Raw genomic sequence first — 16,749 nt, forward strand, 5'->3', positions numbered from 1 at the left:
GTTTACAGTCTCAGAGTAGTGATATTGAGGTTTTGTGATTAAATCAAGCCTGATTTAAAGTTGATATCCATTTCTTAAATCATTCGTGTTACTGGTATAAAAAAGTTGTAACATTTTTAATTTGTGATCCCACGGAAACACTTATGGAATGCCAGCTGAAGTTCAGAAGTCAATATTATGACAATTCAGTATAATTTACATCTGAATCTGCAAAAAGGTACTGAGAGGGTGGATGGACTTCTAAACTGGAAGATAACGCTATACGTACAGAAGCAAATAAAAAAACAAAACATTTTTTTAAAGATGACCTGTGCCTGCACAATTTACGGTTGATGCTACACCTTAATAATGGAAGAGGGAAACTTAACAACCAAGCACTGCAATTCAGCAAGTTTCCCAGAAGCAGCAAAGCATTAGAAATACATTACAGAAAATGAAATGCTTGCTCCAAGAAGCTTGGCCCTTACTAATGTGGACAAGATCAGCACCAAAATCAATAAATCACTGTAGTGCTTATAGTGTCAGGAGTGCCCTGAAAATGTTCCCCCATTTATAAGTAGTCAAACCATTTTAGTTACATGGGGTGCCACTCCCTGCTTATTCTCTGAAGAATAACTGGAAGCCCCTGCTTTGGAGCTTGTGTTAGCATACCGGAGTTAGGTCCTGCAGTGTTGGGCCAAGTGATCAGCCAATGAGTTACGTATTGTGGTGCTGGGCTTTGCTCAGACAGAGAGCTTCTGGCTCTCTGAAGGCTGTACTGGTGGTGAGTAGATGTGCCGGTGGACCCAGGTAAGAAGTCAAACCATTCTAAAGCGTGCTGTAGTGGTTATGAGACTTGGAGTAATGTAGTGGTTTTTGGTGAATAGACTCTGGCCCTGCACTTATGAAGAATTGAAACATTGCAAATGATGAGCCAATAGAGGGACTTCTTTGTGAAGACTTTCAATACCTGAAACATTTAACTTGGTTATTTACATTTAGCTACCAAGCATTATTAGATATCACAAAACTAGTCTCTAAATGTATGTTAATGTCTGTGGCTTCCAGGAGAGCCTTCTGGCTATACTCATGGGGAGCCTACTACGGATCGAAAAATAATTTGTGTTCTATTCCATTCCACGGAGATTTATTATTTGTGAAACCTCTCAATTAAGCAATAAAGTAGGTTATTGAAAGCAAGAAAGCTTACCTTGTGACAACACAGGTTAACACTCTTCTGATCCCAGAGAGACAAAAAAAAATTAAAAAGTACAGATCCTTTCATGGCTCCAGACAATATCGCCAAGGTAGGGAATATTCCAGAAACTATTCCTGGAGATCTGTTCAGTTTGCTAGATCTAAAGGAAGAGGAGGGAAGAACACTTCAAATATTTTCTGAAGGTTCAAAGGTCCATATCAACGAAGCGGAGGAAGATTAAGAACATTCTTTCAAAATAGTTACAGAACAAATTTCTCCTCAATTCCGTCTCCAAGGTTCGGGAAATCTCATGTATCATTCTATGAAGATTGCCATCATTGAACTCCTATCAAGCTAGGTCAGAGAGAAAGTTCAATCAAAAGAAGTATCACAACATTTTTCTACAGTCTTCCAAGTTCCAGACCCCATGGGAAAGTGAAGATTAATTCTGGACTTGAAATCACTAAACAAATATCTAGCAGAGAAGATATTCAAGATGAAATCCATTCCTTATACAGTAAAAGGAACAAAACCAGAAGACTGGTTAACAAAAATAGATGTAAACAATGCATACTAGCACATCCCCATCTTGTCTCCTCAGAAGAAGTTCCTAAAATTCTTTGTATTGGAAAAACACTTCCAATTTGAAGACTTTCCGTTTGGTGTTAGTTTAGCTCCAAAAACAGTTTCAAACATCCTGGTTTTTCCTGGAATCCAATCCGATCTCCTTCTGGTAGCGGATCCATACAACAAATCAGTGGAGGTCAAAGTAATCAACATCTTAGCACTCAAAGGCTACACAAATCCCTCTAATTCAATTATATATCTGGTAGCAAGCATAGACATGGTTCAGGAACAAATATCCCTATCTAAGAAATGTCAAAACAGAATGATACAAAAAGTGAAAGTTAGGCTCAAGAGGAAATTGTATCCAGCCCAGAATATCATGAGTGAATTAGGCTCAATTACCTCATCCATAGGTCTTGTACCATGGGCACATTGGCACCAGAGACCTACAGTGGAAGTTACTACCATAGTTTTGCCCAGAATGATCAACTGATAACAATCTCAAACATAGCCACGGCATCTGTCCATTGGTGGATGTTAGAGGAGAATATACAGAAGGGACATACAGGGAATATTCAAAAGGAGAAACCCATGGAAAAACCAAACTGGATAACAATTGTTACAGACGGCAGGGATGGGTGCTAACTTAAAATGTGCCTTACTGAAATGTTTTTATTACTATGTATCTGGACTCTCTTAGAAAAATAAAAATGTCTGCACCCATTAGACATAAGTGATTAGTCACTTAAAACAACAGCAGATTGTTACCCATATCCCATCAATGCTTCATTTTGGCTGCAAAATAATAATGCTTCCAGCCACAGACAATGCTCTTCAGTTAAAGATTTTGTTCAGCTGTTTAAGTGTACATTTTAGCAATATCTTCCTAAGAACAAAATAACTGATGGAAAACTCACAGCAAGGTAGATCACAACACATATAAATATAGGGACATCTTTGAAATGGTAGGAAAAGTAAATTAATGTATAGTTGATATTGTAGGCTTCCTCCAAACAGAACACAGGAGCATTTGCTGTAGTTGGCCAAGTGAATAAGGCAGAAGTACGAACCTCTGTTCCTTTCATGTTCATGTTCATATCCCAGCTGAGACATTTCATCCATCTGCATGGTCTCATTTAATCGCAACTTATAAAATTAGTCACTACTAGTCTGAATACTAAAATCATGTCAATAAATACAGTGTACTTTGAATTGTCAGCCTGATGGGTGTTCATAACAGGGTTGTCAAGGCTCTCTTAGGCTTCTTCAGGGCCATGAAAACCATTGCTACATAGACATTTTCCACCAGAAACCACTTCCCTCTGTATGCAGAACATCTCAGTTTTGTGAAGCTTTTGGCCACGGATCTCCTAACAAGATGTGACGATACCTGTCCCTCGGCATCACAGAAATTATGTATTTCCTAAGTTGTGATGCACACACTTTCTAGTGCCTTATTATGACATCACATATATGTGGACCCCTCCCATTTGTCTCCTTTTACAGTGTCAGCCCATGTGTTGCTTTTTGATGTTTGATGATGTGTACAGACTTGTGACATCACGGTCCTCTGTGACCAATAACTACCCAGTATAGGGTATATATACTTGCTGGTTGTCCTTGTTTCCTTGCCCCGTCGTGGTTTTTGTTAGCTGAGAGTGTGTTTTATTACTGTGTATTGGATTTCCTATTTTCTGACCTTGGTTTGCTTGACTATTGTTGCTCTCTGTTATCCTGATCTTGGCCCGGCTATCAATTCTGTGTATTTCTGTAATATATATTTCTGTGATATACTTTAAAATACAATATATAATATAAAAATATCATATAAAAAATATATAAAAATGATAAAACGTTTTTCGGAACATGAAATCAATTTAAAACTATTATCCAAAAAATATTAAATCATTAAAAAAACTAATTGAGGCTAATGTTTAAATTTAATTGAGGCTCATGTTTTGTTTTGTTTTGGAAGCAGGAGAAGTTCCATTTTAGCATAAATGACTTGTGAGGGTTGATACATTCAAACAAACAAATAAGAATCAAAGAAACAATAATACATCTTTTATTGACAACATTTTTTTCTCTAATACAAAAAAAAGAATAAAATATAGAACAATATTCAAAACGTGCTTTTTTGAAAACCTGATACGAGGCAGTGTCTGTTAATGGTTAAACACAAAGCATAAATAAAGTGCTGCAACACACTCTAGAATAAATGTGAGACTTGTTTTCCTTCTATTGTGATATAAGTAAATGATTTCCAGGAGCAATAACTACCGTGAGATCACCAAGGAGGTTAATGGTGCGACGAACGATGATAAAAAGCTAGGTACCATATTACAACCACACATAAATAGTTTTACTGTAGTACAAAGCGTCTCCATTCTCATAATTTTTGATGTTTCTGCACATTACATAGTTGAGTGTCATTACAGTGGCACCCTTTTACTTAATGTTGGTGCTTACTTTAACATCTGAGAGATACGAGCCATAAAGCTTGCAACATCACAAGCAAACTGGCAGACTGCAGAACTTCAATGTTGTTCCACTGAACAACATATGGATTTTGGACGGTCTTCACATTCAAAGTCACCACGTACAGCATAATGACGCCAAGTCAGGTTTCTCATAGAAGAATACTGGGCTTAATTTGTTTCTATGAGCTTTATTTGATTGTCAGAGTGCGCCCATTGCCACAGATGCACTGTAGGCCTCCAATTAGACCAGAGAGCTTCAAGACCAATGATCTCACAGTAGGTAGTTCTGGCTGCTACAAGGAGACTGTGTTGGTGCTGGATTACAGGTAGGTTTCATATATTTTTAAACTTTATATTCCCACAAATGGGAGGCTCTAAATCTAAACCAACAGAGGAACACTAACATAATAAATGTAGTTTTAATGTTAGAGTGTTCCTTTGTTGTGCTGCAAAATATGGTACTACAAGTGGGATTTCCGCATTTTGACCACAGTATGTCTACGATGCCACAAATACAGCCCCAAGGATACAGCGGCTCTTGAAACAAAAAAACAAACAAAACAGAAGCAATAGAAAAGAAAGTAAATACAGTGGAACTTCAGAACTCTAACTTAATCTGTTCCAAAAGGCGGTTTAAGAACCGACTTGTTTGAAAAGCGAATCAATTTTTTCCATAAGAATGAATGTAAATTAGATCAATCAGTTCCAGATCCCCATAATTACAGCATTTCTAAAACACAAATTTTACAGTTTAATAATACTTTAAATGCATAAAATCATACAGAAATAAAATAAACACAATGTAAATGAAATGAAAATGTTACTTCACTTTACCTTTCAGTTCTGTTTGCTGACAGATTGGAGCTCTGTTCAGTTTGTCTAGTGCTAGGAGGCCGATGCGTCATTGCAACGAGGTTCCAAAGAGGTACCAACGAGGTTAATGCCGTGTGATTTTGTTCTAGTACCGAGTTTTGTTCGGGTACAGAGACATTTTTTTCTCAAATTTTATGTTTGAATACCGAATTGATGGACCAATGGGCCAATTTACTATGCAGTGTTCAGCAAAACATATTCAAAGAAATGGGAAAAGATGTATAATGGTGGGACTTATACTGGGAAAACAATGCCATCCTGGGTTTCTGGAGACATTCATAAACCATTCAACCTTCCATCCATTGTGTGCTACAGATTCACTAAATGAAAGTGCATTTATTGTGAAAAAATATCTTTTGATATTGTATATTAAAAAGATAGAAATGTTTATGGCCTTCTTGATTAACTTTATTTATTTATTTTTAATTGAAAGAAGATTACAGACCGTTGTCTAAGCAGTGTATATCAGTAATCCAGATAGTTAGGTCAACTACTGTTTGTAAAATATGTAGTAGATAATTAAACGGAATGGTCTCAATTTAACAAAGTTGCACATGTTAATAACATATTCTGCAACATATAAAAATAGAATTTTCTCTGCCAGTTCCCATTTAACAATTATTTTTTTTCCCAGATGCGTGGCCGTCATTGTTTGTTGCAGGCTGGAATCAGGAGGGGAATTACTTGATATCCACTGACCACATGTTCTACCTCTGCAAAGTAAACCTTACATAATGCTAGTTTAATTTTGTTTTCTCATGTATTTAACCAAGTGGTTGCTTCTATTATTTGATGAATAAATAAACACCGAGCCATATGCTTTTAATATGATCACACTTGGTAAGGTTGAAGTGGCTTATTTGGAAAGGTGAATCATTAATCAATGCTATTCAGACAGCCACTACCTATGTTTTCATTCTATGGAACTTCACAATAACTCGTTCGGGTGTTCCCTCCCACTCTTCCTTGGCTACAGGTAATCCCAGTATCAGAAGGTGAGAGGGTTAAGGTCAGAATTTAAGGAGCCATAAATCTACTAAAGTATATGAAGGGTTTAGAAGAAGATAATAAAAAGAGGTCAGTACCTCCTCCCAACCGAAAACAAGGACAATAAGAATCAAAAGTAGATGTTTGCTCACTTAAAGAAAGCTTCTTAGCTGGTTTTGTTGTTTGCTGAATTGCAGATCTATGCATTGAAATTGCAGCACACTCACACCATTGAAGAGATCTCAAAATTATCTCGCCAGTAACAAGAAGCATCATTAGTGGCTAGAGTAAAATAAGAAATGTTTTCTTGGGAAAATTGTAGTCATTTTCTACAATACCAACTTCAGTACTAAGTGGAAGGAAAAAGAACCTACAGTAAAATCTCTTTACAGGAAAACGTATTGATCCACTAAATAGTCTTTGAGTGCAAACAACATCAAGGTTTCTTTAAAGACATGTCTGAAGAGACCAAACCATTGGTCTTGCAAACGTAAAGACCTCCTCTAACTCTACTTGACTAATAACAGAACAGGCCTTGACACTTCTGAAAAACATCTACTCATATTTTTATATATAAATTAAAAAAAATATCCATTCCGGTAAGGTTTTTTTCTTTGTTCACAAGTTTGTTATTTTAGTCTCCGCTTTCTTTTCTCTAGTTATTATAGTATAGTGAATACACCCCTTGGCCTTCCTTAGTAACTGTGCAAAAGCTGCAGCTTAGAGGCATCCTGTTATCATTAAAAATATAGAAAGCTTTCTGAAACATACTCTTTTTTTAAATTTGTTTAAAAGGAATGACTGGCATAACTTATTGTCAGACACCGGCATTTTCTCAAAAGGCAACAATATCACACACAACAAACTCAGAACTTAAAGTAGTGTTATTTTATGGGCAGTTCACCAAGTTGACAAAAACCAGTAAGAAAAGAAATTGCTATGACAGAATTCCTGACCCAAGATATAAGAGCTGTGTAAAGTGGGTATTTGGTGTGGAGAGAAAAGATCTCCTCTGTAGCATGATTTTATCACAGTAACCTCAGAGGTGGTGCTAGCTGGTTCTAGCTATTGTAAAAATAAACAAAAGAATGCCTACAATGTTTTAACAGTATTCCAAATCTTAGTGCGTGCAGCCCTGCGATGTGAGTGCTCGCAGAATTTTAAGTCATAGAAACTCATGTTAAGAAACTAATATGTTTGGGAAAACAAGGGGCTGGTTGCACTCACCTAAACATGCTTAAATGGGGTGCTGCTGGGGGCCAATAAGTACAGTAAAAATAGAAATCCTGCGCACTCACTTATCTACTAAACAGCTACTTTGATGCTGACAGATTTGACTAGTTTTATTAAAAAATAATGGGGGTTTAGTTACACTATATGATCATACATTGCATAAGCCTGCCACAAACGCTCATTTAGTAGACAGTTGGCAGTGAGAGTAGGACCTGCCAAAGATGGGGTACATTGACGTTTGTGGCAGGCTTATGCAATGTATGATCATATAGTGTAACTAAACCCCCATTAGTTTTTTTTTTTTCTATTATGTTAACATCCCACTCCTCCCAATAATCCCAGATCCTGTGGGACCACCCTAAATTTAAAAATAGGTTCAGCTTTTTCAGGCATGTTGCTTTGCATGTAACATTGTAAAAATCAATAAGATTGCTACAAAGGGCATGTACACGCAATAATGCTTTAACAGGTCTATGTGCATGTGTGCAGTTGTTGGTTGCCTGGTAACAAGCCTGTAAGTAGTTCTGAAGCACATTAATACCAGGCAGAAATGGTTCTCCACATATTGGGCAATATGGTTTTATCTATAATGTCCCTCTCATCATAACATTCACCACATTATAGGGACCTGGCAGAGCGCACAAAATACTTTATTTACTGGCAAGCAAGTTGCACAATGTCTAATTTGTTGGTCAATTTGAAACAATGTAAAATTTGGAAATAAATCTCAAAGAGAACATGGCTTTAAAAGTAAAAAAGACACACTTGCCTATTTGTTTAAGCAAATGGTCCATTAAGAACAGGGCAGCTCATTCTGGCTGTTTTAGATGAGTATTTTACAAGATAAGTGTCAACAAATAGTGATTACCTTTTAACCACCCCCAAACGAACAATAGAGAGAGCTCATCATTTGATACAGGTTTGACAAACGACATTAAATTCAGCAGCTTGCAATGTCAATCAACTTCCCAAAATCACATTATGTGAAAGACATTTCTGATTTGATATTCCACTGAAAATGATAAATACGGTTTCATATATTCCTGTTAACCACCTACCAGGTAACTACCTACCAAGTGTCCGTATACAGGAAGGCACAGCTAGAAGGTAAATAACAGAGGATGGTTTGACATGGCAGTGTCAAGACAGACGTTCCTTTAATATCAACCTGTTCTACTTGTGGAAAAGGGTATGTTGTTGAGGTACTGTTTACTTGTCACAGGCCGAGCTCACTGCCTGGTCAACAAATGTAAAAGGTATTCTCTCCTAGTTGTCAGAATCATATTACAGTCCGGACATTTCCAATGCCAACCTTTTTCCTGAGTACATCCACCAGTCGCTCCAACCTGCAAAACACCAATGTTGATTAGCTTAGTAATACAAAAGTTCCAAACATATATAACCATGTTAAACAATGTGAGTAAAAATAAACATTATTTTAAAAAATGGTATCGTTTTGTCTAAGTGCTATTTTTTGGCAGAGAGGAAACCTACACTACGCCCTCCCCCCAAAACATTGAGCACCCACATTATTTTTTATATCTGCTCACATTTCATTTGCATCATAACATACTTTCAGGTTGCGATTATAATGGATTAAAGGGAAAAGGACACTTCAACTATGAACTTAAAGGAACACTGTAGTCACCCAGCGCACTGTAAAGCCTTGCAGAGTTAAGTTATCCTGCAGTGGCAGTCTGTATGACAGTCACTAGCGTTACTTCTGCAGCACTGACAGAGTAAAACTTGAAGTGACGCAGAAGCCCCATAGAAAGCATTGATTCTGTGCTTTTTAATGGGGAAATTTAAATGCACATGTGGCAGTTTCAGTGCAAGCGCACCAAGTCCCCATTACTCATATAGGATTGGACTCCAGCAGTGCTGAGAGGTCCATGGCACTTTAAAGAATTACATTTTAGTTACATTTTTAATGCACCAGGAAGGTGCGTGACCTGTAAAAGACAAGGGACGGTGTTTTTAAAAGGAGGAACTATTATCTTAAGGGTTAATTCAATAAACAGATGTGTTCATTTAACAACCAAACTGTGACAATTATGCTAAAACAGCTGATTTGGAAACATTGTTCACCTTAGCTTTGGTCACAGATTGGCAATGTTAGCCTGAATTACACAATACAGTTTTCAAATCAATACAGTTCGCTATAATGAGAAAAAAAAACAAAAAAAAACAAACCACCAAAACAAATTAAAACAACCTACTTAAGCAGTTTGACAAAAAAACAAAAACAAAACAGGGTTCTCTATGCATTCAAAGTATGGCCATGTTTGCCACTGAGATGATGCAAATATTTCACTTTTATTTTATCTGTACAAATCGGTATAAATCTGGTGTGAAAGGAAAGGCGTTGAGTCTTGCCGTGACTATAATGAAATAAAAGAGGAACTTCCAAGTTTTAGACCGTCCCCTATTACAATTGTGTACGTGTGCAGATTTGTCAAACTTGGAAAATAAGTCAATATTCATTTCCTCTCTGAACATTTGGGAAAATAGAGAAAAGAACTACAAAACCAAAAGATTAACAAACTCTTAAAGCAAACACAATAGCACTTTAAATTGAATATTGATTCATCGTTAAGTAAATCTCCTAGCTTAAAAATGAATGGAGCCTTCCATTTCTGCTTAATATTTAAAACAGATTAATGTGTTCTGGTTTCTGACTGCTTAATTACAGCAACGGGAAGACATGCGGAGACTGACATCCTAATCTCACCCCATATCCTCCTTAACAACTATGGAACACAAACTAAAACTACCCACTTTATGAAGGTTTAGCATATGGATGTATACGAATATTTATACAAATGATCATTTATGCTGTCACACAATAAGGCTGGTTGGATAAATCAAGATTTGAAGCAAGCACAGTCAATGGGCAATGCCGCTATGGTACTTCAAACCACATGTGGTCATCCCTACTGATTATTGAGTTCTGGTGTTTCGGTCTCATTGTTGGTTTCAGCCTCACAGCCCCATTGCCAACAGGTGTATTAAATTCAGCATATAACTCTTAAAACTCCATAGACAAACACTGGCAGTGCAAAGGGACAAAAGCCCAGTCATGGAGTTGCTGACCACTTTTTGCATTACTCACTACACTTCAAAATGCTCCTGAAAGCACAATCAGCACAAGAACTGTATATTAGGAGATTCATGAAATGGGCTCCCATAGCCGAGCGGCTATACACAAACTTCACATCAAAGCGTGTATGTCAAGCGTTGGCCGGAGTGTTCTAAAGCCTGGTTTCTCAACCTGTGGTAAACCTGAGGTATGCCCGGAGCCATTGGCGGGACTATAGGGGTCGCTGAGGTTGCGAGAGCAACTGGTCTCTCTGTGTTCTGCCTGTCAGGGGGTCCAGGAGCTGGCTGTGCGTGAGGGAGCAAAGGAGGAAGATCAGAACAGTCACACACTGAACCCCAGGGAGAGAGTATCCACCCAAAGGTGCGGAGGCTGGGTGGACTTAAAATATAAAAACTAATAATAATTTGTGAATGAATGTGTCTGTCACTGAGCGTGTCTGTCACTGAGCGTGTCTGTCTGTATGTACATGTGTATGTATTAATATGTGTATTAGATTAACCTGTATAGAAAATCTGTGTATATTACGGAGCATTATTTTGCATCTATACATTGTGCCAGCAGAAATGCTGGAAAATGTATATATTTTAATTTAATTTAAATATTTTTGAAAATATGGTCCCTGCTCCAGCTGTCAACGAAATGCTCCACATTAGACCTGTTCCTATCTGTACTAAGGCAGGGGTACTTAGGAATTTTGTTTAGACATGCAGGGGCACGTCTCCATAAAAGGTTGAGAAACACTTCAGTAATCCATCTCCCCCACTGGACTCTGGAGCAGAGGAAATATGTTCTCTGGAGTATGAATTACATTTCACTATCAGGCAGTCTGATGGAAGAATATGGGTGTTGAGGATGCCATGAGAAAGTTACCAGAATACATAATGCCTCATGTAGGAGGGATAATGGTTTTGGGGTTATTTTTCAGGAACTGCGCCATCTTAATGCTACAAGGTTGCAGCAATGCTTTCCTACGAGGAGGGCCTAGTGCGGTCGCTGCGCAGTACAGCTCTGTATTCCTTACAGTATACATTCCCTTTAATACAGTTGGGAGTTGTCTGTCATTTTCCGAGCTACAACCTTTCTGATTACAGCTTAGGACAAGCAATTCAAACTCAAAGGCTAACATGGGCCAAATAAACAAGGTTTAAAGGACCACTATAGTGCCAGGAAAACATACTCGTTTTCCAGGCACTATAGTGCCCTGAGGGTGCCCCCACCCTCAGGGTCCCACTCCCGTGGCGCTGAAGGGGGAGGAAGGGGTTAATCCCTTACCTTTTTTCCAGCGCCAGGCTCCCTCGTCGCTGGGACAATCCTCCCTCTTCTTCCGTCATCGGCTAAATGTGCATGCGGGGCAAGAGCCGTGCGCGCATTCAGCCAGTCTCACAGGAAAGCAGTATCAATGCTTTCCTATGGACGCTGGCGTCTTCTCACGGTGAAACAGTGAGAAGCGCTGAAGCGCCTCTAGCGGCTGTCAATGAGACAGCCACTAGAGGCTGCATTAACCCATAGGTAAACATAGCAGTTTCTCTGAAACTGCTATGTTTACTGCAAAAAGGGTTAAACCTAGCTAGATCTGGCATCCAGACCACTTCATTGAGCTGAAGTGGTCTGGGTGCCTATAGTGGTCTTTTATGTTTATGTGGGCCGCACAAAAAACACACCTAAATTTTCATAGAAAAGTACAGTATAAAAAAAGAACAAGAACCACAGTAAAATTAATGTTTTCTTCCAGTTACTCGGCATCTCTTCTCTGCTACTAGCAGACCAAGCCGACGTGGTAACTAGGTATTAAATCAACAAATATCAAAAAGTGAAAATGCATTCACGATAAACAAACCAAGGAGGAATGATATATATATAGATATATATATATACAGTGGCGTACACACAATCCATGGGGCCCCGGTGCAAAACTGATCCATGGGCCCCCCCACGCCTCCCTCCCCCGATCCGTGCTCCCCTCTCTCACTCGATCCATGCCCCCCCATCCCCTCTGACACATACATACATACATACATACAGACACACAAAAAAACACACACACACACACATCCCTCGACAGACACATACATACAGACACACACATACATAGACACATACATACGGGGCCCCATGAAATGTGTGTAGACGCACACGTACATACAGACACACACACACATACAGATAGACACACATACAGAGACACAGACACAGACACACACACACACAGAGACATAGATACACACACAGAGACACACACACACAGAGACACACACATACATACAGAGACACAGACACACATGCATACAGAGACACAGACACACATACAGAGAAACCGGGCCCCCTTACAATTTACATCCATCGGGTGGCCCTGACAGCATGGGCCACCTGACGGACCCCTCCATATGCGGCCCCGGCGGTTTGCCGCACGGGCCGGGGCCGCAAAATGTTGCAGCAGGCCTGGTACCCGGTCGCAGGGGTCCGCAGGGCTGCCGGGCCCCCTGGAGTGCCGGAACCGGTCGCAGCTGCGACCGCGGTATGTACGCCGCTGTATATAATAAAAAAAAATGCAAAAAAAAACCGGCTTGCACTCACGGTCTTTGAAGATAGGAAATGTTTCTTTATTGGTAATATTCTATAAAAATGATCAACGTTTCAGCCCTCGTTCAGGGCTTTCCTCAGGATCAACACATATATGATGCCGTGGAAGCAGTTTTTTGCATTGTTATATTGTGGCTATGGCTATTCATGCACCCAGCACTTTATTAAGTTGATCAGTCTGCGTGCAAGGACTAATGAACCCCCTGTGCAAAACCCCAGCCCCCCCCCCCCCTGTACAAAACTTCATTCTCTGTTTAAAAAAAACAAAAAAAAAAACATTAGCATCCAGACTCAGACTTTACTCACCTTGTGTATCTGGTGCCCTGCGTTTATACCCTCACTGTTGCCGTCCGCAGCCTGTGATACAGACAAAACTCCTTGAAGGCGGAGCCTGTAGACGTCAAATCAGGACGTGACATAGTGCACCTCTGCGCGCCACCGCCCGCCTCCATGCGCTCCTGGACCGCCTCCGCCAGCCTTTTGACCGCCTCCGCCTGCTTTAATACATCTCAGACCGCCTCCGCCTGCTACATTTCATCACCGCAGGCCTCCAGGTGACCGGAGCAATTAATATCTTTACTGGTCCGCAAAGATATTCATTGTGGGCCGCATGCGGCCCGCGACTTTGACATCCATGGCTTAGGATGTTGGCTTCACATTTCAAACTACAGATCAAGTCAGAGCAGTGCTGTATTCATGAGCATGGTGACAACTGTACTTGCACATTGTTCTATTTAGATTCTAACTTGTGCATTATGCAATAACATTTAATCCCATTGTACAGCGCTACGGAATGTGATGGCGCTATATAAATAATAAAATAATAAAATAAAAGAATTATGAAATAGCAGACCAATGCAAAAAGAAAGTACGGAGATGTAGGTAGGATTCTAAAAACTGTTGACTGCTTACATGTTTGACAAACAGAAAGCATTATTTTGCAATTAGCCATGCTATTAATTTACATCCAAAATGAAAATATGCATATTTTCTTTTAATAATGTCTTCATGGGCAAGTGACACATCTAGCCTATAGTATAGAATTAGAAAAGTAAGCAAATGCTACAAGAAATGTTACGTGGTCATCTTTGTTAATACATTTGCATATCCTTTGGCCAATGGTTCCAAACAGGCAGATCTTCCCTAAGGCCAGATAATATTTCCCTTTTGTGGATTTTCATTCTTTAAAAGTTAAAGAAGTAAGCTGAAGGTGTAACAGCTGCTATGCAAATGTAACTGTGGCTGTTCTCAGACTTGTTTTTCCTTGGTAAGAAAAGGGAAAAGTTAACTATAAAGCCGCCTATAATGTGGGTTAATTACATTTTTGGCGATGTGATGCTCCATTTCTTTTGAATCTATATTAAAAAATCACTATTGGTGCCCAGACCTCTTCATCTCAATGAAGTGGTCTGAATGCCATTTCCCCCCGCCTTAACCCTGCAGCTGAAAACATTGCTGTTCTACTACAGGATCGGCAATGTTATAATTGCAGGGTTAACCTGCCTCTAGTGGGTGTCTCACTGACAGTCATGAGAGGTGCTTCCACAAAATAGTGGAGTAAAACTACAATTTATTTTTAAACGGATGGTTACATTTCCACTATTTCCATTAAGGACCATGCACACTAGTCTCCCAATGTTTTCCTATGGGAAAGCATTGGATTGGCTGAGATCATCAATGATTGATTATCTCACAACTGAGGCAGAGCTAGCAGCAGTGAGACCGGCGTGGCATGGGAGACAAGGTGAGTAAACCTACCTTTAATCTCCATAGAGAGGGGGCAGAGGCCCTGATCTTGCATTCCAGCACTATAGTGTTTTTATTCCTGACTCTATAGTGTTACTTTAAATAAATGCTCTGATGTTACAGAGAAGCCACTGAGTAATAAATAGTTCTGCAAAGGAGAAAAATAGAGGTTGAAACAGGAAGAAGTAAATGGGGAGAATAAAAAAAACAAAAACTAGAGATGGAACTAAAAAGAAGGGATTGGAGGCAAAGGACATACAATCAGCAAAGAAGAAGATAACCAGTCTGGCATAGCGGCATAGCTCTATATCCTAGGGAAAAGCTAAAAAAATAATCAACAAAGGTCACATTCAGGTTTCTGTTCCATACGGAGGCGATATGTTTAAAATCTTATAACAGGATTCTTGGAGGACGTGTGGGTGAGAGTGATTATCTTGAACCACTTCTCAATAAAATGCCCTAAATCTGACTCTCACTGCTATTTTCAAAATAGCCCAGGGCTTCCATCAGACATTTTGGGGCCCCTTACACACTTTAAGGTCTGGGGCCCCAGAGTCCGCCCTAGAACCTGCCCACAAGGCCCGACCCCAAGTCCACTCACAGCGAGTGGAATATAGGTGTTGTGTGTTATTGTAGAGGATGTAATGTGTGTGTGTGTGTGTGTGTTTATGGAATGTAGTGTATAGGAAATCCAGTTTGTGAAGGGGATGCAATGTGTGTATAGAGCAAAGGCGGATCCTGGGGGAGGTAATGGGGCAATTGCCTCTCCCCCCCGAGAAAATAGTGCGCACGCACAGTACGTCAGCAGGAGAGTGCCGGGTGTCACATGACTATCCGCCGCTCAGTCTGAAGCTACACAGAGGAGCCCCCCTTCCCTGCCATGACTGGAAAGGCAGCAGGGGGGGGGGGGGGGGAGCATCTATCTATATCTGTGCAGGGTGCCAGCTCTGTAAGGAAGGCAGCAGATTGCTGCTTGGGAAGGGGTTGAGAAGCATGGGTGGAAGGGGGGGGTAGCAAGTAGCCCCTCAAATTGCAGCCCCTTTACCCCGCAAACTGCAGCCTCTATACTTCCCCAAATTGCAGTCCGTATACCCTCAAATTGTAGTCTCATAATCCCCAATAGTAGACCCTATACCCCCAAAATTGCAGCACCTATATCTCTACTACAGCCCCTATACCCCCCAACACAGCCCATATATTCCCCCACTACAGCCCCTATACTCCCCCACTACAGCGCCTAGACCACCCAACACAGTCCCTATACCCCCCAGTATAGCCTCTATACTCCCCCACTACAGTCCCTATACCCTATAGGTTGGCCATCGGGCAAAAGCCAGGTGGGCTGCGATGACCATTTAAACATTTACTTTGCTTCTATCTGCCCCCCCATCACCCTTCCAATATCTTTTAAACACATTCACACAGACTGCTCCACACACACACTGAAACCCTCAGACTGCAACCCTCAAACACATTGCACCACACAAACACATTGCACCCCTCAGACATGTTGCACACCAGGGGTCAAGTCCTGGGGAATAAAGTGTGGGAACTCACTCGAGTTCCACCCCCACCACCAAAAAAAATAAAAAATTAGTGTATGCATATATAAACACGTACACACACACTCAGGTGCACGCATACACTTACAGACACACACGTACACTCACAGACACACAAAGACACACACAAACACAGACACACACAAACACAGACACAAATTCACAGATAGACACACATACTCTCACAGACACACACATACACTCTCAGACACATACACACACTCCCAGACACATACACATGCATACACTCACAGACACACACACTCCCAGACACATACACTCACAGACACACACACTCACTCCCAGACACACACACACACATACACATACACACACACTCCCAGACACATACACACACACATACACTCACAGACACACACTCACAGACACACACTCCCAGACACACACACTCCCAGACACACACTCCCAGACACACACACTCCC

At 40.2% G+C, this 16,749-nt stretch overlaps 1 protein-coding gene across 2 annotated transcripts in view; it reads right to left on the reverse strand.

The window, feature by feature from the left end:
* Positions 1–7,627: 7,627 nt before the first annotated feature.
* The window catches only part of MIPOL1 (mirror-image polydactyly 1), a 300,629-nt gene continuing 291,507 nt past the window's right edge, over positions 7,628–16,749 (reverse strand). For both annotated transcript variants that reach the window (XM_063439494.1, XM_063439495.1), the window contains one exon: positions 7,628–8,663. In XM_063439494.1, the coding sequence (XP_063295564.1) occupies positions 8,597–8,663 (67 nt within the window). In that variant the 3' untranslated portion in view covers positions 7,628–8,596. The remainder of the gene's footprint in view (positions 8,664–16,749) is intronic.

This window comes from Pelobates fuscus, chromosome 13 (assembly GCF_036172605.1).
Source record: "Pelobates fuscus isolate aPelFus1 chromosome 13, aPelFus1.pri, whole genome shotgun sequence".
Lineage (NCBI taxonomy): Eukaryota > Metazoa > Chordata > Amphibia > Anura > Pelobatidae > Pelobates > Pelobates fuscus.